The 22,912-nt window shown below is 42.7% G+C and overlaps 1 protein-coding gene across 6 annotated transcripts in view; it reads right to left on the bottom strand.

Annotated features, from left to right (window-relative positions):
- MARF1 (meiosis regulator and mRNA stability factor 1) overlaps window positions 1–22,912 on the bottom strand; it is a 243,654-nt gene that overhangs the window by 115,103 nt on the left and 105,639 nt on the right. For all 6 annotated transcript variants that reach the window (XR_016312994.1, XM_089679093.1, XM_089679095.1 and 3 more), the window contains 2 exons: window positions 10,369–10,605; window positions 1,886–2,005 (listed from right to left, as the gene is read on the bottom strand). Coding sequence is in view for 5 of the 6 variants with exons in the window: in XM_089679093.1 (XP_089535219.1) it covers window positions 1,886–2,005; window positions 10,369–10,605 (357 nt within the window). In the remaining variant the exon portion in view is untranslated. The remainder of the gene's footprint in view (window positions 1–1,885; window positions 2,006–10,368; window positions 10,606–22,912) is intronic.

The raw sequence follows: 22,912 nt of genomic DNA, 5'->3' as shown, positions 1-22,912 counted from the left end.
ACCTTAGCCATCACTTTAATAATGCAATTAGGTAGGTAGTGGTAATCTGATCATTCTTCCTGAGAATGCCTGTTAGAGACATCACATGCATTAAAAGCATCCCATACTATGAGCGGCAAAGTAGTAAGTGATACCATTGGTACATTCCATATGAGCAGTGGGGTTTTTCAGCCATTGTGAATTAATGCACCAGACTCCCTGTCCCACAGGAGGGAGAAGAAAGATATCCAAAGCAAAGATGAAGTAGTTAGGCTAGGTCCATGTAGTACATGGTTCAGTAGGCATCTGAAAGGCAGGAAAAAAAAAAAAAGCCACCACATACTTCGAGATGCCTCCACACATCAATTAGATCATAAATCTGCATTCAGTTTACAAATACCGGTTGGGCTCTGCCCATGCCACCCAAGCGGTCCCCAGGAGGGTCTGGGACATCATTGAAGTCCCCAACTTACAAAAAGGGGCCAATATCAAATTCCAAGATCTGGAGTGAGATTTTATAGAAGATCTCAACTAGGAAAAGAGTAGGAAATGTACATATTAGGTATAGTAAAACCTATATTAACAATTTGTAGGGAGAGCAGAACAAATCTGCCCTCTGGGGCAGTTTGCACCTGGAGAAGCTCAGCAGACAGTGATTTTGCTATGAGAATAGTAACACCTTGGGAGCAAGCAGTGTGGGTAGCATGGAAAGTGATACCAACCCAGAGTTTAAAAAGGGACAAAAAACTTTAGATCCCACTAAGTGGGTCTCCTTAACCCTTATGTGTGGTTTATATTTAAGGAAGAAAAACAAGAGACCACTTGTGTGGCAAATTCATGCCCCTGACATTCCAGGAAATAAGTGTTAAATCAGACGGTAAATATATATTAAAAAAAAAAATAATAATCTCGCTCTCTAATCTCTGAGAAAGTGGACCACTGCGTATCAAAAACGGTTTCCTGCATATGCACGTTTTGCTACTAAGATCCCAGTAAAAATGCAATATGAAAGCAGAATTCCAGTTGAATTATTAAAAAAAAAAAAAAAAAAAAAGCCAGCAGATACAAAAACTGTAGCTGCTGAATTAAAATACAGACACTTGCCTGTTGCTCAGTCCAGCGGTGTCCTCACAATGGCTGGTTTCACCAGCCATCTTCTCTCCCCGACGTCATCTTCAGTGTGAGCACCCGGCTGTGACAGCTTGCGGCTTCACAGCCGAGTGTACCCTGCGCATGCACGAGTAGCGCAGCCCTTTGTGAATGATCCCATAGTCTTCTGGAACCCGTCATGTATCCCAGAAGACTACGGGGAGGGAGGGTAGAGGACAACTTCCGCTTCCGATCGCACCAGAAGTGGGAGAGGTTCCCTGTCAAATTTGGGAACCTGCTCCACAAAGGTGCCAATCCTTAACAGGGAGTGGGGGACAAAGTCTTAAAGCGGAACTTCCCCTTTTGGGTGGAGCTCCACTAAGGATTATTGGTATACTATTTTGTCTATTGTTTTACATGGTTAGCCGAGCACTCCACATAAGCCATGATGTGAAGATGCAGGATGGGTCAGTGTGTGAGGGTTTCCTGATCACCAGCAAATAAAATGAGAAAAAGCCACCTAACCATCAGCCAGCATCAGCACAATCCAGTAACAGTGCTAACAATAATAAAATCCCCTCTAATGTCATTCACCCCTTTTCAGTTTATGTGAGACCCATCTGGTCTCTAGTCTGACCTGTATATTAACCCTTTGGCTCTCCTATCCAGCACATCTGGAAATTAACCCCTTCATCATATCGTATGTGACTTGTACATTAACCCTTTCACTTGATTCATTGGTAGGAGGTCATGTAACTGGTTAGTGGAGTGCCAATAAACAGAAAGGAAAGTTATGGAAAATTAAAAGTCTACATACCTATAGAGAGGAACAGTGCCCTCATGTGTCTGCAAGAGGCTGTGTACTTGAGGAGCAAATGTTTTTAAGGATAGGATAATATACGGGATTATATAAGAATCCGGATCAAAGTCATGTGTGCTGAAATAGAAAGGCAAAAATGTAAACTATAATTTTGTTGACATCATTTTAAAAAAAAAAAAAAACACACGAGTTTTCCACGTGCTTTCACGTAGGAGCAAAGGAAACTGCCAATTCAACAGTCACCACTTTGTCATCTTAAGCAGGTAAAATATTCTAATCAAGCAAGCAAATACATAGAGATTATGAACAAATGCTGTCTGTCAAACAGCCATCCCCTTGCTTGCGAGCGGCCTTGTAGACAGCTGTGGATTCATTAATTGAAATTTGGCCAACCTGCAGTATAAAAATCTATCCATAATCAAAATTCAACGAAGCAGAAAAGACAAAACCCAAAAAAAAAAAAAACAAAACATCCATCTTAAGATTAGTCCTCTGGGCAAGGCTATACCATCTGCAGGAATTTAAATTTACATATGTACAAAGCTGATTATTTTGTTTAGAAGGTATTGCATACAGTACAACATTAATGACTAAACAGATTTATGAATGAGTACAAAAAAAAAAAAAAAACACCACACAAGAGAAAAACTTGCAAATTAATAATGGATAATATGAAAATCAACATACTGTTAACTAAGCCCAAAGAGAAAGAAAAAAAAGGTAAAAATTGCAGCTTACCTGACCTAATGTGTACAGTAGTGATTGCATTAGTTTTAGCTTTTACTTTTTTTTTTTAAGCCAAAAGAACAAATTTAGCAAAGTACAGAAAAAGAATGTTTGCACTTGCCAAAAAATAAATCAATTTCTTGGAGTTCATTAAGGGTTAGAGGCATAAAGCACTGGGTTGCACTGTTGCCGAAAAGAGGCGTTAGAATATGGCAAAATTATGGCCAGCCAGGTAAAGAGCTTCCCAGTCAAATTATGCTTCCTAAAATATTAAGAATAGATCACAAAAACAGATGGGTGGGATCTGTGTCCCTCAATGAACTCTAAGGACCGGAACTTACCGCAAGTACAAAAAAAAAAAAAGAAGAGGGATTTTTTTTACTTGTAAAAATCCCTTCCTGGACTACATCACAGGACACAGAATTGGATAATTAGACCAATGGGGTATGACACACCTCCAGTTGATTGGACCCTGGCAAAGCCAAGCCTGAAAACGTAGACCAGTATACAGCCCTTTAAACTTCCAGAATGCCTTCAGTTTTGTAACAAGAAAAATAAGAGTGAAAAGACTAATGAGGGGGAGGGTACCGTAATGTACTGGAAGAAAATAATTTTATATGTCTTTAAAAATTCTAACTTTTAGCCTATATCACAGGATTGGATTATTTAAACCAATGGGATGTCCAAAAGTAATCCCACAAAAGGTGGGCAACTCAGCAAACAATGCCTAACGAGCCTAAACGAATCAAAGGATCCATCTAGTAATGTTAGATCCTGAAAGAGCCTGACCTTGTTGCAAGACTTCTGGCAAGAAGAGAGGCAATCATAATGAAGGATAGAAACAAAGGCGGAAAGGTAGACTCTCGCCAAAATAGGTACATCCAAGCAGTGACACAAAATCTCTTTAGAATGCATAGGACAGTGGTTCTCAACCATTTTCAAGCAGCACCCTTGAAAAGAATTTTCAGTCTAGAGGCACCCCATTTACTGTGCATCAGGGAATGTGCGCAAAATACTAACATGCAGACAAACGTGCTGCTCTTTAGCAGACCCGCAGGAGTGACCTTAACTGTTAATAGTACCCCCCCACATGGACAAACACGGTGAATTTTTAAAAAAGAAGGAAAGGTCAATGGCTTCTTTCACTGACTTTCTGCGGGTAATGCAGCCCAATTAAATTAATGCTTTGCTCTACGTAAAGATGAGAACCAAGCATTTTTTCACTTGTGAAATTTGGGGAAGGGGGGGCTGAAAAACCACACAGTTCACTCATCCCCCAACCACTTCCCCCTTAGCTGCACAGGCAGCAGCCACATGCTGAAGTTGCAGATGAATTGTAGCTCCAAGTGAATGGGTCAAAGCTGCAACCATATGCACTGCACATTGATGATGCATTTAAAAGTAAAAGTGATATTAAAAGGTTATACAAACCTTACATAAAAGTTTTTTGTTTTTTTAAAAAAAAACATTATACTTACCTGCTCTGTGTGCAATGGTTTATGCACAGAGCAAACCTAATCCTCTTCTCAGATACCCCGCTGGCGCTCCTGGCTTCTCCCCTTGACCAATGCCCCCAATAGCAAGCGGCTTGCTATGGGGAGCACAGGTGTGTGCTCACTCCCAAGCACCACTCTATACATCCATAAGACAGAGAGCTATGGCTTGGCCTCGCCCCTTGCTTTCTCCTTATTGTCTCACTGGCTGTGACTGACAGTGGTGGAAGCCAATGGCTTCCACTGCTGTGTCTCAACCAATGAGGAGAGAAACACCCAGGACAGCTGAGGCTCCTGTGCACATCTCTGGATCAAGAGTGGGCTCAAGTATTAGGGGCAGCTGTGGGGGGGAGCAGCACACAAGTTTATTTACCTTCAGCCTTTAGATCCACTTTAAAAAACAGGTGTTGAGGTGGTGAAATATCACCTGTTCACCGCCTGTCAAATGCCTCAGTCTCGTCTAAATGCTTTCCTCTACCTGGATACCACGGCACCCCAGTTTAGAAAGGCTGTTCTAGGAGTAGAACAAAGTGATGGCAAAACAATGTCCTGTTTAATGTGTAAAGAAATCACCTTGAGCAAAAAGGAGAAAGGCCTGAGGCGTAAGAACTCCCTTAACGTTTTGAACAAGCGACTTTTCCTAATGGGATAATGCCTCCAATTCATAAACTCGAGCTGAAGTAATGTCACAAAGAAGGCAATGTTCTGAATAAGAACAGGAAGTTGAGATATTCCTAAATAGGTTCAGCTGGCACTTTCTGGAGGACCTACAAAACCAAGTTTACGTTCCTAGTGTCAGAGGACAAAGGAAGAAAATATGTGAACCTCTAAAAAAGGCTCTCACTAATGTTGGAGAAGCCAAAGGCCTCTCAAAGAGGACCGCTAGAGTAGAGATATGACTCTTAATGGCACTTAAAGAGTAACTCCATGCTTACTGTGTCTTTAAATTGTTTGTTTGAATCAAGCTTACCCAAATTAACCATTTCCTTTACTAAACATATGTTAAACCCTGCTGCACAAGATCCTTTGCATGTAACCCATTGCTTTTAAGCATTTAATAAAACTGACTATTTTAACTCTGGACTCTGAGGGTCTAATTTTATTGTCAGTTTGGTTAAGCACTCCTTTCATGGTGTGTTACTAACATATGTGCCTGCTGGGTGCGCTCTGTATAAACTGCATGAATACATGGCTACCTTTGATTAGCTGAGACAGTGATCACAAAATCCTCCATAGACACAAATATAGTGGAAAAGTGTACCTTAAAAAGGGGAAAGAACTCCCTTGGGGTTCACAAGAACTCGTGGGAGCAAGGAGAGGGAGAAATCCAGACAGAGTTCACCAAGGGAATAATAGGAGTTAACACTCCATTTGCAGGTACATTCCCTCTAGGTACGAAGACCAAGTGAGAGAGAGCGGTAACAAAACCCTTAAAAGGCCCATATAACAAAAACAGTACCACATGAGGCAAGAGGACCCTAATACGCCTGAAGCAGACATAAATGAGACTTGAAAAAACACTTGGTAAATCTAAGATTTAAATGTATAAGCGGAAGATAGGGTGGCAGCCTTAAAAATCTGGGAAACCATTGACTAATGCCAAAGAGGCACTCACTTACCTAGTACAATGAACCTTGATCTGTCTGGGCAATGATCTGTCTGGGCCACTAAGAAACGGTGAAGTGAAAAGCTGTTTCTTCTTTACAGGGGGGCCAACAGGAAAAATAATGGAAGCAGTGGCTGAAAGGAAACCAGTACAGCACAAAATACACTCAGGCAGTGAAGGGAAATTTTCTCCCCGTGTACTAGGGTCAGACAGAGGTGGAAGAATAACTTCTTGGCTGAGGTGAAAATAAGAAACCATCTTAAAAAAAAAGAGGCTGTAGACCTTAATACTATCTTTTTTATTAGTAGAACCAAACAGGGTTCTGTAGAAGACAAAACTGCCAGCTTCGATAAATGCCCTTTAGATGTGATGACAAGGAGGAAGGCAACTGTGGAGAGCGTAGAAAGAGGGATTTCTCTGATGGGTTTAAAGGGAATTTTTTGAAGAGCTAAGAGAACAATGTTCAAATCCCATGGAGCCTCAAGTGGCTGAACAAGAGGAGCTGTATGTACATGGGTGTTAAAACAAACAATGGGAGGCTAGGGGTCTTTGAAATAACATTGCAAGGCCTGAAATGCCCTATGATATTTGGGGCCAAATATTAATCCTGACCCAATTGCAGAAAGGTCAGGACACGTATCGTGGAGTATGTACTGGGATGTAATCTACTTTCCTCATGTAAAAAAATAAGCCTTCCATGTTTGATGGTAAACCTTGCAGGATTTTAACGTGAGCTTTTTAAAAAGTGTGGGAATTACTGAGTCAGAGACCTCTGTCTCTCAAGTTCTGGGCTCAAAGTAAAGTGGCTAAAGTAAAAAAAAAAAAAAAAAAAAAAAAAGAAAAAAAGGACTAAATCTTCCCTGAGGCCACTCCGACTCAACAGGTTGGGTGTGACCCCAGAGAGACCCAACATTCATCCGCTCTCCCAGCTGAATGGCAAGGATTACAAACATGAGCCAGGTTTTTCAATAGCATCTCTCAAGTCTTATCTTGGACAGTGTGCAGTGGAAACATGAACATGTAGCTCTAAGAACGCACATCCCAGGGAGTAACTACACTTTCCTCAGCACACCATCACACCTCCAAATCACTTCCCAATCACTTGGGAAGTCCGATATATCACATCACATGCTGCTCCAGGCAACATAAGGCTTCACACGAATGATCACATATCAGCTACTGGCTCATTATGTCCCCACTGAAGCAAACAATTGTACCAGCAAAAAGCACCACAAGTTGAAATGCAAAATATTCCTACTTTAACCACTTCAACCCCTTTACCCGTATGTCCTCAGATTGAAACAGTTATACCAGGATGATGACTGCACCGGCATGCATCATCTCAGTATCAAAATTTTCAGCAGGCAATAAGCTTTCATATAGAAGTGATCTAAGCAGCTATAGAGCAGGGCAGTCATAAAGGGACATTTGTTAAAGATAGTTATTAAGAGGTCGTACAATAAATTACCGTATCACCCAGTAAATGGTCTCCATTCAGTAGCCAAAAAAGGCATGCAAAAAAAGAGGGGTTGTGAAAAGAAATTCACAAAGAAAGCGGCTACATTATGAACAGAATGTGATACTCAGAAAAATTTCCAAAAATTATGCTTTATTACACATACAAATTTGACATATGGGCAATCGCCCTGGTTTACCATCACCTCAGTATGAGACAATACACACAGACCTAAAACCATATAAAATGACACCAGTACCGGTCTAAATGCATGTGCAACAAGGACAATGACTACAAGAGTCTAAAGTCCCTGTAGCACTGGCGCATAGGTGAACACTTCCCAAAGGAGGTGTATACAAAAATTATACCATAGGTATACCATAACACGTGTTATAAATGTGTAGACTAAGCTACTACCAGAATGGTTATATCCCAAACAGGGAGTTTCAAAAAATTATACCATAGATATAAATATCACATGTATGCAATGCAGCAAGCACAGTATGCGTCAAAAAAGGCATGCCTCTAGGCCTATACGAGACAAAACATAAATGTCATGTAAACGATGCAACACATTCCTATGCCGGCACAAGTGGTTGGGGCCCATTCATCTGCGATTATTACCAGCTGTTTCCTAGAGCTCTTGAATAAAAATATGCCCCATTTTTTACCAGGATGGAAGGATAGATGCATAAAGCAGCGCACTGCTTGAAATGGTTTCTTCACCACTGCATGTGGACTACATACCACTTTCTGTGAGAAAAACAAGACACATCCCAATAGATCTTCTGCCTGTTGAAATACATGTGGTTTAACATTTTTGGATAAATAGATCTACATAGTTATGTACCCTTATATTTCCATATGTTGACTAACCTATGGCATTTCCTTGTTTTTATTAATAGTTGGAGTATATGCTAAATAATTAAGGTTAATCTTTTTTCGCATTTGGGAACAATATTGATGATCTCATGACATAAGTTTGAGTATATTTTCTCCAAGAATGACTATACCATAAATGGGTATTTGAAATCTGGGTATCTTTGATAAAATAACTCATAATGAGATCCCTTAGTCAATATTGCCATCTTGTGGTGGCTTTGTGGTAACTTATATTGTACTTTTAGGAACTTGATTTAATGAATAGGCCTGGTAATTCTTTCACTAATATTGCCATCTTCTGGTGAAAATGTGGTAATGTCTCAACTGATCATTATATTTAATCTATGGTCTTTCGATTTATATATGTATTGTTAAAATTGCTAAGCCTTTCCTTTCTTTGATACTTCCAGTCGCCTGCTTTTTAATTGTATTCAATAATGACCAGCAGCTGTGCTAAGTATTTAGCCCCCTTTTTTTCTCTCCATTGGGAATAGCTGCAAGCTAGTTTTTGCATAAATGGGTGGGTCTTAACCCACTATAAATAGGAAATTGAAATGCAGTTGTCTCATTGGTCCTGACGAAGCTGAGTGGGATACGCCCATCGGCGAAACGCGTTGACATCATACGTCAGATACGTCACTTCCAGTCATGCGCATTAGGTGGAACGCACGCTGACCTACAAGGAGGAAGCCATTTGCACATGCCATGTGGCAAGCCTAGGCAGCACAGGCGCAGAGAAGAGGCTGGAACCCGCGGTATATCGGCGGATGTCAGCGGTGGTTCCTTGGCCTCCCCGGCCTTGTATGGCAGCACCTATGAAGGATATTCTTTCCTCTCCTGGTATCCATTGCACAGGTGGTGAGTGGACTGTTGCAGGACACTAGATATATGGTCCTATGTGACATATATGACCTATATATCCTATACAGAGTGAAAGCTCTTTCAGTGACTTTCCACATATTGTTTGTTTCACTACAGGATGGGGACATCATGGTGCTTTATATAAGAAACAAGATATACCACATGTATTTCTCACAGAAAGTGGTATGTAGTCCACATGCAGTGGTGAAGAAACCATTTCAAGCAGTGCGCTGCTTTATGCATCTATCCTTCCATCCTGGTAAAAAATGGGGCATATTTTTATTCAAGAGCTCTAGGAAACAGCTGGTAATAATCACAGATGAATGGGCCCCAACCACTTGTGCCGGCATAGGAATGTGTTGCATCATTTACATGACATTTATGTTTTGTCTCGTATAGGCCTAGAGGCATGCCTTTTTTGACGCATACTGTGCTTGCTGCATTGCATACATGTGATATTTATATCTATGGTATAATTTTTTGAAACTCCCTGTTTGGGATATAACCATTCTGGTAGTAGCTTAGTCTACATATTTATAACACGTGTTATGGTATACCTATGGTATAATTTTTGTATACACCTCCTTTGGGAAGTGTTCACCTATGCGCCAGTGCTACAGGGACTTTAGACTCTTGTAGTCATTGTCCTTGTTGCACATGCATTTAGACCGGTACTGGTGTCATTTTATATGGTTTTAGGTCTGTGTGTATTGTCTCATACTGAGGTGATGGTAAACCAGGGCGATTGCCCATATGTCAAATTTGTATGTGTAATAAAGCATAATTTTTGGAAATTTTTCTGAGTATCACATTCTGTTCATAATGTAGCCACTTTCTTTGTGAATTTCTTTTCACAACCCCTCTTTTTTTGCAGTCATAAAGGGAACCAACTCCGATAAAGATAGGATCTGGAGAAGGGGCAAAGCAGAGAAGGCAGTATTAAAGCAGTTGTCCAAGGGATTTTAACAGATGCAAAAAAATGTTGATTTTGTCAGGGAGGTTGCTTACTGAGTGCCTGAAAAACAGGTTTCTGCTCCGATGCAGGCATTTTGCAATGACGATAAGTCCCCACTCACCTCTCTAGCTGCTTTTAAAGGTAGAGTTATTAATTTTCTAAGGCCCTTACAATCACAGCAAGTATTTCAGTTTCTAAAAGCAAAAACCAAAAAAAAAAAAAAAAAAAAAAAAAAAAAGAAGAGCTGAATGTGACTTTCCTATATATGAGCTTCATTTTTCCAAACTCTGGTGAGAAAGTGTTATCTTTTCAGTTTTACTATACTTGAGGCAACATACACACATTCTACTTCTTGCCATCAAATTATTCTATAATGTCACTAACTGATAAAACATAAGACTAACTGATAAAACATAAGGCTTACGCAGAAGGTTATTTCAAGCAGGTCACCACTAATCAATATTCGGAAACACCAACTGCCAATTTGTAAAGCACATGTACCTGTATTTCATATTGGTGCAATGCTGTCTGCAGACTGGTTCATGGTACTCCAGTTCTTCAAATACCACAGGACTGCAGGTGGAGGATGAGCCATCATGTGACTGAGAAGACCCCAAAGGACTTTGCCTTGCCTGAAAACTTGGTAGCAGACAGACCAGTCTTCCACTCCCCTGGTCACGGATAGTAACTGTGTCTGTTAATCTGTACAGGTCCGACACAATCAGCTTGCTGCCAAACCTAGAAAAATAACAAATGCTTAGTGTATTGTAGGATTTGTCTAAACAAAACATAAATTAGCATCATAGCACCACCCTACCCGTGCCCTTCGCTCCTCACAGGACCTCCTACTCACCAGCTCCCTGGTCTCCTCCTCCCATGCCCGACTGCAGGACTTCCCCCATCCTCTGGAACTCCCTACCCCAATCCATCAGACTGTCGCCTACCCTCCCCACCTTTAGGCGCACCCTGAAAACCCATCTCTTCAGGGAAGCCTACCCCACCCTCACCTAACAACCAACCAATCTCCTCCAACCACTCCATCCCCCACAGCCACTTCCATCTGTTCCACTATCCCCTCCCTCCTAGATTGTAAGATCAAAAGAGCAGGGCCCTCGAACCCCTCGTGTATTGTATTGTACTGTGTTGTCTCATGTTCTGTTCCCCTCGCTAACGTACAGAGCTGAGCAAACCCTTTGGCGCTATATAAACACTGTATAATAATAATAATTTAAAGAAGAAAAAAAAATCCTGACCTTTGACCCCGGCCTTGACCCAAACACTAACCCTGGCACTGAACCTAGATCAAATCTTGATCTAGGTATTTTTAGCAGTTTTCCCCCCCTCTAGGCAAGGGGAGAGAGATGCAATGTAACTCCCTCCTCCATTCAGAAAGAAAAAAACAAAAAACAAAACAAAAAAAAAAACACAAGGGGGGGCGGGTTGTACAGCGATTGATCACTGTAATAGTCAAAGGCTACCACAACGATCAAGTGACCCGGAATCGGGAGTCCCGGGTCTCGATCGTTAGAACAGGACCCGGGGCTCTTAGTGAGAGCTGTGTGGCACACTCCCAGCACAAAGACAGATACGCAAATATGCGGCCCCACAGAAAAAAGCCCAGTTCTGTGAGGCCGCATATTTGTGTGATATCGGTGGGAAGGGGTTAAAATCTTACTTTTCAAAAGGGGTGCAATTATTTATGCTGAGCAGTGCTGAGCACTGTATATATTATATTATTCTACCCTTCAGGACTTGGGTTTCATCAGCCATGCTGTTAAAGCCAGAGACTGAGAAGCAGGGTGAAATGGAAAAAGGTGGTGGTGGCGGCGGGTGCTTGTACCAGTAAACCTTGCATCTTTGGAAAGACAAAGCTGTTCCAGTAGGAGTCATTAAGTCCGTGTAACACCTTCGCCAACTGTGTGATGGGAATTACTGAAATCTTTTTTCACCTTGGGCAGCAGTCAACAGAAAATATTTACTAGAGGAAAGGCGTAGATCAGCTTGAATAGAGTTCAAGGAGCCACTTGAGCATCCACTGGAAAGACTAGAGGAGGCAAGATGTCCACATCTGGATACCCCACTGGTGACTATTTCTGGAAGATTTCAGAGTGTAGAGACCACTCCCCTGTGTCTTTGATAGCTTATATAGTTTGTCTGCCAATTGTCCACACAAGGAATGCAGAGAGTAGGAATGAGAATCAATCCCATTTCTCTCAGGGCAGCTCGATTTCTGGTATCCCTTTGATGGTTAAATGTTGGCTACTACACTGTCATTGTTAGACTGTATACAAACACACTCCAAGGTTCCAAAGAAAAAATGCTCCACTTAGCACACAAATCACAGCAGCCTCTAGGGAACGATGTTACCAAGTTCTGGCTCCCTGGAGATTGCCCCTGTGATCTGAATAGAAAGTGGAGAATTGCTCTTTATTCAGGGTAACTAGTGGACTCTGACTGCTCTGGGGATTGAAGACATATTGATGGATTAGAACATGACATGCGCTGTTTGACCATCTGATTTAGTTAAATTGTCAAATTTAAAGGGCGAGTGGATTACTAATTGAGGGTGTGTAAGAAAGAATCTAGTGAATTTCACAGAGGAGGGAGTCATCCATATTTTTTGGAGTGGATATATCGCTTTTTTTTCAATTATACAGAGGAGTGTGTTGTCACTCTTTCACTGTGGGGTGCATAGTTTCTCATTTTGGAGCATAGTGGACTTTGACCCATTATGTGTTGAATATTTTAAAAGAATAAGTTCACCTTTCTTAATATGTTACATCCATATTTCGGGTGTAACATTACATTTTCCGATCAACCCAGCCCCTGCTCCTCCCTGTTGTGAAAGCTAGCAGGGGATCTTCTGCCCACTAGCGGTTACAATTTAAAAAAGAAAAAACGCGGCCATGCTGGACTCCGCCTGCACAGCCGCGTCATTCATTCCAGGTGTGCTTTGAATGAATGAACTTGGCGAATCTTAGTGGCTATCGGCTTGTAGTTCTTAATGAACTACCATGGCACCGTAGTAGTTAACTGAATCTTCCTGTCAGTATCTGCTAGCCTGTACATCCCTTACAGAAAAGCAGATATACTGGACATGTCTGCAGGAGACCTGCATGGCAATGCTTTAGAGCAGCGGTTCTCAACCTGGGGGTCGCGACCCCTTTGGGGGTCGAACGACCATTTCCCAGGGGTCGCCTAAGACCATCGGAAAACACATATGTCCGATGGTCTTAGGAACCGAGACACCGCTGCTGTCTCCGGCGATGTGTGGGCGGGATGATATGCTGCCCCTGTCACCGCCTCCTCACCGCTGATTGGCCACCGGAACTGTAGCTCAGGAGAGGCACACAGGCAGCCAATCACCGGCGAGAAGGTGGAGCTTGGAGAGGAGGAGCCGAGCGGCAGCGCGCGGAGATCGAAGAAGATCGAGGGAGCTGCAGGAACGAGTGAAGAGAGAGGCCAGAGAAGGAAGACAGCTGACAGGTAAGTGCAAATTTTGCTGCTGCAGCCAGGTATGCAGGCTGTAGATGGGAGAGGGAGAGAGAGCGAGCCCAGGCTGGAGCAGGAGTCAGCAAGGTAAGTATCATTGGTGTCAGTGGGAGGAATAGTGACCCATCATTTGTGTCACTAATACCAACGATGGGGCACTATTCCTCCCCCCACTGACACCAACGATGGGGCACTATTCCTCCCCCCACTGACACCAACAATGGGGCACTATTCCTCCCCCCACTGACACCAACGATGGGGCACTATTCCTCCCCCCACTGACACCAACGATGGGGCACTATTCCTCCCCCCACTGACACCAACGATGGAGCACTATTCCTCCCCCCACTGACACCAACGATGGGGCACTATTCCTCCCCCCACTGACACCAACGATGGGGCACTATTCCTCCCCCCACTGACACCAACGATGGGGCACTATTCCTCCCACTGATACCAACGATGGGGCACTATTCCTCCCACTCATACCAACGATGGGGCACTATTCCTCCCACTCATACCAACGATGGGGCACTATTCCTCCCACTCATACCAACGATGGGGCACTATTCCTCCCACTCATACCAATGATGGGGCACTATTCCTCCCACTGATACCAATGATGTGGCACTATTCCTCCCACTCATACCAATGATGGGGCACTATTCCTTCCACTGACACCAATGATGGGGCACTATTCCTCCCACTGATACTAATGATGGGGCACTATTCCTCCCACTGACACCAATAATGGGGCACTATTCCTCTCACTGACACCAATGATGGGGCACTATTCCTCTCACTGATACCAATGATGGGGCACTATTCCCCCCCACTGACACCAATGATGGGACACTATTCCTCCCACTGACACCAATGATGGGACACTATTCCTCCCACTGACACCAATGATGGGGCACTATTCCTCCCACTGACACCAATGATGGGACACTATTCCTCCCACTGACACCAATGATGGGACACTATTCCTCCCACTGACACCAATGATGGGGCACTATTCCTCCCACTGACGCCAATGATGAGACACTATTCCTCCCACTGATACCAATGATGGGACACTATTCCTCCCACTGATACCAATGATGGGACACTATTCCCCCCACTGACACCAATGATGGGGCACTATTCCTCCCACTGACGCCAATGATTGGGCACTATTCCTCCCACTGACACCAATGATGGGGCACTATTCCTCCCACTGACATCAGTGATGGGGCGCTAGTCCTCCCACTGCAAAATTACAGTTATGAAGTAGCAACGAAAATAATTTTATGGTTAGGGGTCACCACAACATGAGGAACTGTATTAAGGGGTCGCGGCATTAGAAAGGTTGAGAACCACTGCTTTAGAGGAAACAAATTCATATTTCTGAAAAAAAAAAAAAAAAAAAGTGTAAAACTGTGAACTTATCCTTTAAGGAAAATTGACATCTTTGCACTATTGTACAGATTTGGGATACAGTTGTACCACAAAAGGAAATTTGTGTTCATTATACACTGGAAATTGTATGCACTTCATTGCACTAATTTGTATTGTGTTTCTGCACTTTAGATGTAATATTAGTAGTATTAATTATATATGGACTGGTTATATAAATGTGTTTTGTATGAACAAATTTCAATGTAGATGCATATACTTTTCAGTGCCATTTTTAGGTTTTTATTAATTGACACATATGAAAGCACAGCACGTTGATCTGTTCTGTTCCAGGAGGTGATGATAATGGAGTTGATAAATCCTAGTGTGAACCTGGGAAAAGGGGACTTCCCAAAAAGGAGGCTACCATTCAGCACAAAATCTTCATGCAGGCGCAAACTGAGGGATGCCTTTTGATTAGGGGGGGGGGGGGGGTGTCTGTATGTGGGACCTTAAAGAGGCAATTATTCTGTAGAAGAAAGATTTTGACTTGGGCCAGGTACTTAATAGTGTGAGGGCTGGAGGAGAGGCTTTGGAAAATTGATTAACCAGTTTAAGCTTTTTCATGGAACCAAGTCTTCTGGACTTTGGCGGAGAACATTGCCAGGGAGGAGTACTTCACTGGAAGGTCATCCAAATATCCAGTGACACAGGTGCCCTGGGTCTGTCGAAAAGCAAAAAGAGGAGCAAGCACTTTTGTGAACAGGCTGGGTGCAGAGGAGAGCCCTTTTGGTATTGCTACAAACTGGAGGTGCTGGATTCCTACAAAAAAGTGTACAAAGCGTTATTAGAGAGGGAAGGAGGAGGATGATATGTAGAGAGGTATCTTATGTCTACGGATAGCAGAATTTCCTCCTGACAGGAGGCGATACAGATTTGTCAATACCATTTGGAAATTGTGTTAAGTAAAGAAGTCTGTTTGAAGATTAAAAGTCCAATATTGGGTGGACTCCCCCTTTTGGCTTTGGGACTGTGAAAGTTTAAATAAAAACCTTAGAAGCACAGAGAGGGTTGATATATAAATTCTATTTTGTACTGTTTTGGACTTCGTGGGCCAAGGCTTGTGACAAAAAAGTTCTAAGCCTTTGTTTTGAAGTGGATGCCTGGGGATAGCAAAAAGGTACCTTTCACTAAGCAGAAGTAGTAGTTGTGGGATTAGGAAACATGGGCTTTTTCTTATGTGGTACAGCATCTTTCCCCCCAGTGATTTCCTTGATTAAATTTATCAAGGTATTGCCCAAAATGGGCATTAACCATCAAAAAACAAAGGCACCTTTCATAAGCGGGTTCAGCAGACCATGCTTTTAGCCATATAATCCTGCACATATGCTAAGAGATACGAGATATTGTAGAGACTCGGCAAACAACATTCTCTACAGTGTCCACACAAAAAGCTGACAGCATCAGCTGCAATTTCTCTAAAATAAAAGGGCTCCTCAATGACAAATTCATGTTCTCTATTCATGCCTTTTCCAGTTAGCAACAGTTTGCCCCAAAAGTGTTGGGGTGAAGAACCCATTCTGTTTGGTCCACATGGTGATAGTGGAGGTATCTGCCTTCCATTTGTCCACTCCTGGAATATGGACGGCAGAGATCCCCAGTGTCTCTTTGATCATGAGATTATATGGCTTGCATCCTTCAAGGCTGCAGGATTCCTAGTGCCCTGCCCCTTGGTTGGAGTATGCCACAGCCATGGCATTGTCTGCATGCAGCCAGATTTGGTATTCTTGCAAAAAAAAAAAAAGTTCTAGAATGTGGATGAGGAAGCTTGGCTTTCACCATTGACCATGGTCCCTGAAATGTGAAGAACTGGAACACTCCTCCCTGGCCTGAGACTGGCATCTGTCTATCAAATTCCAGGAAGGAAAGACTTCCCCAGACTTGTTAAAGCTGGGCTGGATATCAATAAATCTAGAGAATTCCATGCTTCTATGGACAGAAGCATGCGTAAGTCGGAAGGAGTATTGCTTGCTCTACACCAACAGATTTGAGTTGGAAGGTTTTGAATTAAATTGGTCAATCAAAACATCCTCAAAAATGAGGCTACCATGTGATGTCGTCATGGAGGAGTGGAAGAAGACTCCAGTGGCAACCTGTAAAGCTCTGGTAAACTCCATGCCCAAGAGGGTTAAAGACAGTGCTGGAAAATAATGGTGGCCACAAAAAATATTGACACTTTAGGTCCAATTTGGATATTTTCACTTAGGGGTGTACTCAGTTTTGTTGTCAGCGGTTTAGACATTAATGGCTGTGTGTTGCGTTATTTTGAGGGGACAGCAAATGTACACTATTATACAAGCTGTACACTCACTACTTTACATTGTAGCAAAGTGTCATTTCTTCAGTGTTGTCACATGAAAAGATATAATATATTTACAAAAATGTGAGGTGTGTACTCACTTCTGTGAGATACTGTACTTCCAGACCTGATCCACCCAGATCAGGAAGGTCTTAAGAGCCACCAAACTTCAGACAGTACCAGATGCACTCTCAACCTTCTTCAATGGGCAGAAAGAGACACGGACACCTTCACTCCTTCTGTCCCTGGACGCGGAAAAAGCGTTTGCATGCATCGGAGAGATCTTTATGCAGTGTTAAACACTTTTGGAATTACGGGGTATATATAAATAGCGCCATTAAAGTACTGTACTCTAATCCTTTCAGCTGAGGTCTTTACCTTGGCCATCCTTCCCACTCCCTTTTCAATATCCAAATGGTACAAGGCAGGGGTGCCCCTCTCCTCTGATATTTGCACTAGTAATGGAACCACTTGCTCAGGCCATCCAAATGCATCCAAAAATATTTGGCTTTAAAATAGGGGAAGGGGAATATAAAATCAGATTATATATGTGGACAACGTTGTTCTTTCCATCACCGATCCATTGACTTCTTTACAGTCCCTGACCACAGTCCTAAACAAATTCAGCCATGCTATCAATTGCAATCTCTGAACACCTGAAAAAAATCCATCAGTGTCCACTGGCTTGTCGTGGGCACCTCACTCAACTATCAAGTATTTGGGTATCAAACTATCCTCACCAAGCACCTCCATATGCAGCTTAAATTATGATGCTCTCCTTTCTTCCATGAGCAGCAAATTGATTATCTTGGGCAGGTAGAGCCACTGTTACAAAAAAGGTCTCTTCCTACCATACTCTACCTCTTTAGAACACTTGTGATTTCGCTTTCAATTACTTTTTCACAAAAGTTCCAGACTACCCTAAACCATTTTATATGAGACGGAAGGAAACAGATTCAAATCCTAAGTCCTTTTCAGGGCTAAATTAGCAGCAGGAATGGGAATTCCAAAACTCAGAACATATCAGTTGACAGTCTTGGACCAACTCAAATTTTGGTGGTCCCCCACTCCAGACAATTTCTGGGCTACCATTGAACACTCCCTTTTTGGAAACATCACTGAAAGGCACTTTAGGCACCACTCTACTGGACTCACGACCCCCTGATTATCCTTACCCATCTATAAGAGCAGCTCTCTCCACCTGGTAAAATTTATAGCATACTCCTTTAAAATCATATGCATTAGATAATCAGGATCATTACGTTAACTCCCTTAGAGCCGCTAACATATAACTTCTCTTTCCACCTGAGTGTCTGCTGGCATATCCACCATTGGTCATCTAATGGAATATTCCTCCATACGCTCATTTGCATAGCTACAACCTTCCCAAAATTGATTTTTACCAATATCTTCGACTAGGGTCCATCCTTGAAACCCTCATCAAAAATTGGATTCCTTCAGATATTTTAAATTACTTCAATTCTACTACATGTAACAGCAAAGGAACCTCATTTTTATATCAACTTCTCAACCACAGCACTTTTTCCAACAAAGCACCATCCATGCAAACATGGGAAACACATTTCTCACAAAAGTTCACAATGGCAAAAAGCATTTAGCTGCCTTTGACCTCCTCAAGCTGCATTACACACTGGGAATATTATGTAAAAATCTTACACAAATGGTACTAAACCCCTGTAAGACTTAAAAATCTTCTTGTCTACTTCCCCGAATTGTTGGAGAGACTGTGGCAATCCTGGCTCAGTCTTACATATCTGGTGGTCCTGCTCTCTGGCCTTCAAGTTCTGTAAAAGTGTATTCTCATTCTTATCAAGAGTTTCCCAGCACACTATAACCTGCAATTCAGGCATAGCATTACTTCTGCTACCTGAATCGAGGGTATCCTTGCAAACAGCATCTATAGTTTATGGAATTATAGCCACTAGGCGAGCCATAGCTTCGGCCCGGAAACAGCCAACATCCCCTGACTGATTACTCATCTTGCAACACCTTAATATATAAACCCAATTTAAACTAATGTTCCCAATTAATAAACAGCAAACGTGGCACCCTCTGAAAGCAACAGCATCTTTGGCTGAGACAACTGGGAATGAACAGCAGACATCTAAATTTCCTTTTACATACACCCTTACATACAAACTCTCGCCTTTCATAGGTGTCATGCAGAGGTTACAAAATAGCTACAGTGAAGGAAATAAGTATTTGATCCCCTGCTGATTTTGAATGTTTGCCCACTCACAAAGAAATGATTAGTCTAAAAATCGAATGGTATGTGTATTTTAACACAGACAGAATAGCAACAAAAAATCCAAAAGAAATGCATGTTTAACAAATTATGCACTGATTTACATGTTCATGAGGGAAATAAGTATTTGATCCGCTATCATTCAGCAGGATTTCTTGCTACCAGGTCTCTTTCATACAGATAACAAGCTGAGATTAGAAGCAGTCTCTTAAAGGGAGTGCTGCTAATCTCATTTTGTTATACACACACACACAAACAAAAATAAAAAAAGACACACAGACGTCCACAGGAGCAAACAATCAGATTCCAAACTCTCCAAAGACCAAAGAGCTGTCCAAGGATGTCAGGCACAAGATTGTAGACCTACACAAGGCTGGACCGGGCTACAAAACTATGGCCAAGCAGCTTGGTGAGAAGGTGACAACAGTTGGTGCAATCATTCATAAATTGGGCAGCACAGTGGCTAAATGGTTAGCACTTACGCCTGGCAGTACTAGGGTCGTTGGTTCAAATTCCAGCCACGGCGCCACCTGCCTGGAGTTTGCATATTCTCCCTGTGCCTGCGTGGGTTTCCTCCGGGTACTCTGGTTTCCTCCCACACTCCAAAGACATGCTGGTAGGTTAATTGGCTCTTGTCTAAATTGGCCCTAGTATGTGTATGTACGAAAAAAAAAATATTCTGAACCAATGGACTGCAGACACGGTACAGGAGATGACCAGAGACTGCAGACACGGTACAGGAGATGACCAGAGACTGCAGACACGGTACAGGAGATGACCAGAGACTGCAGACACGGTACAGGAGATGACCAGAGACTGCGGACACGGTACAGGGAAAATACCAGGGACACAGTACAGATGACCAGAGACTGCAGACAGTGCAGGGAATGACCAGAGACTGCAGACAGTGCAGGGGATGACCAGAGACTGCAGACAGTGCAGGGGATGACCAGAGACTGCAGACAGTGCAGGGGATGACCAGAGACTGCAGACAGTGCAGGGGATGACCAGAGACTGCTGACCTTTGGGGAGGGAGGGGGAGCGGGTACCTGAATTTCAGGTACCCGCTCCCACTTTCGGAGTTGTCTTTCCCTCTTCTTCCCGCGCCGGCTTCTGTGACAGCCGGGTGCCCGCTGCGCTTTGTGAATGGCCCGGCGCCTTCTGGGACCTGTCATGTGTCCCAGAAAACACTGGACCATTCACGAAGCGCAGCGGGCACCCGACTGTCAAAGAAGCCAGCGCGGGAAGACTGTGCAGCGCTGGAGCGAGGAACAGGTAAGGCCCTGCAGGAGAGAAGAGCTGAGCGGCCGGCCCGGTATTCTGGCATGGTGGCGGCAGAAATACTGGACCGGCCGCTTTATATTCACTCCATAAGACGCACTGACATTTTACCCCCTTTTTTGGGGGGAAAAAAGTGCGTCTTATGGAGCGAAAAGCACGGTATATAAAAAGCTGCGTAAATGGACGGCGCTATATAAGTACCTGAAAGAAATACATAAATGGAAGAAACACAAAAACAACTGTCAGTCTCCCTAGGTCTGGTGCACCATGCAAGATCTCACCTCGTGGAGTGTCAATGATCATGAGAACAGTGAGGAATCATCCCAGAACTACACACAATGATCTTGCCAATGATCTCCAGGTAGCTGGGACCACAGTCACCAAGAAAACAATTGGTATTACACTACGCCGCCAAGAATTGAAATCCTGCAGTGCCTGCAAGGTCCCTCTGCTCAAGAAAGCACATGTCCAGACCCATATGAAATTTGCCACTTAACATCTGTATGATGCATAGGACTGGTTGAAAGTGTTATGGTCAGATGAGACCAAAATCAAGCTCTTTGGCATCAACTCAACTCGCCGTGTTTGGAGGAAAGGAATGCTGCCTATGACCCCAAAAATACCATCCCAACTATCAAACATGGTGGTGGAAACATTCTGCTTCGGGGGTGTTTTTCTGCTAAGGGGAAAGGACAACTGTACCGCATCAAAGGGACGATGGACGGGGTAATGTACCATCAAATCTTGGGTGAGAACCTTCTTCCCTCAGCCAGGGCATTGAAAATGGGTTGTGGATGGGTGTTCCAGCAAGACAATGACCCAAAACACACGCCAAGGCAACAAAGGATTGGATCAAGAAGAAGCACATTAAGGTCCTTGAGTGGCCTAGCCAGTTTCCAGACCTTAATCCAATTGAAAATCTGTGGAGGGAGCTGAAAGTTCAAGTTGCCAAACGTCAGCCACCAAACTTTAATGACTTGGAGAAGATCTGCCAAGAGGAGTGGTCCAAAATCCCTCCTGAGATGTGTGCAAACCTGGTGGCCAACTATAGGAAATGTCTGACCTCTGATTGACAAGGGATTTGCCACCAAGTACCAAGTCATCTTTTGTGAAGGGGATCAAATACTTATTTCCCTCATGAACATGCAAATAAGTGCATAATTTGTTAGACATGCATTTCTTCTGACTTTTTTGTTGCTATTCTGTCTCTCAGTGTTACAATACACCTACCATTCGATTTTTAGACTGATCATTTCTTTGAGAGTGGGCAAACATTCAAAATCAGCAGGGGATCAAATACTTGTTTCTTTCACTGTATGTGGTTAGCACCTTACTAATAGTTACAAGATTAGACACAAATGTACCAAACTGCACTATAAAAAAAAAAAGAAAAAAAAAAAGGTATGCGTTCTCATAGTTTAATTTGATTCTGCTAAACGGTTACTACCATAGGTCATGCTTAGCAGCATTGCATGACCCCATTTATTTTCTCATTGTATGTCTTTCCACGTCACTTGTGCATAAGCTTTGCATATTCTTTTCTTAGATAACGTCAATAAAAAAATTTTTTTTGAACAAAAAACAAAACCCTACAATGTTAGGGGGTTGCATGTAATTTTTTTTTTTTTACTAGAAAAAGAGCTTGTTTTAACATGTCAAAATTGGTCTGGAAAGCAAGTGTATAGGTAAATAAGAATATCCTTCATACAAACTATATCGCATGCAATGTTTCCACGATAAGGCAGGTAACTTGTAGCTATCAAGATAGTATTCACATTTGAGTGCAAGCAATGACAAGTTATATCCAGAGACCCCTCCCACTTTTTGACATCTGCTATTATAAAACACTCTCCACTGTGTTTGCTCGAAAGGAGTTCTGCTCTATAGTTTTCCAATATGATAAAACAGTAATAGAGGTGTGTGCACATTGTTTATAAGCATTTGATGTGAATCCACAGATTTTAACCAGTCCTGACATATTTAGCAGAGCTCTGTGCTGTAAAAGCAGCATCCAGCTGTGCCACTGCAGAAACACATCCTCTTCATGGCGGTCAGTGAAATTTTAATAAAATTGAATGCTAAAATTCAGCTGTGTGTCTCAACAAAGACTCCTAGGATTTCAGACAGACATTCACCCTGAATCTAGCAGCAGCTGATGAAGAAAATGCCCTTAAGTCTTAAACTAGAAAAGCAAGCGAGACGCCAATCCTCCATAGGACAGCAAGTTAAACTGAGCACACTTGGTAAGGGAAATGTTATTGCCTATTGGG

This window comes from Staurois parvus, unplaced genomic scaffold, assembly GCF_062004578.1.
Source record: "Staurois parvus isolate SC_StPar_1 unplaced genomic scaffold, SC_StPar_1.0 ptg000217l, whole genome shotgun sequence".
NCBI lineage: Eukaryota > Metazoa > Chordata > Amphibia > Anura > Ranidae > Staurois > Staurois parvus.
Note: the sequence above shows the minus strand (reverse complement) of the source record. Positions and strands in the feature narration are given on the sequence as shown.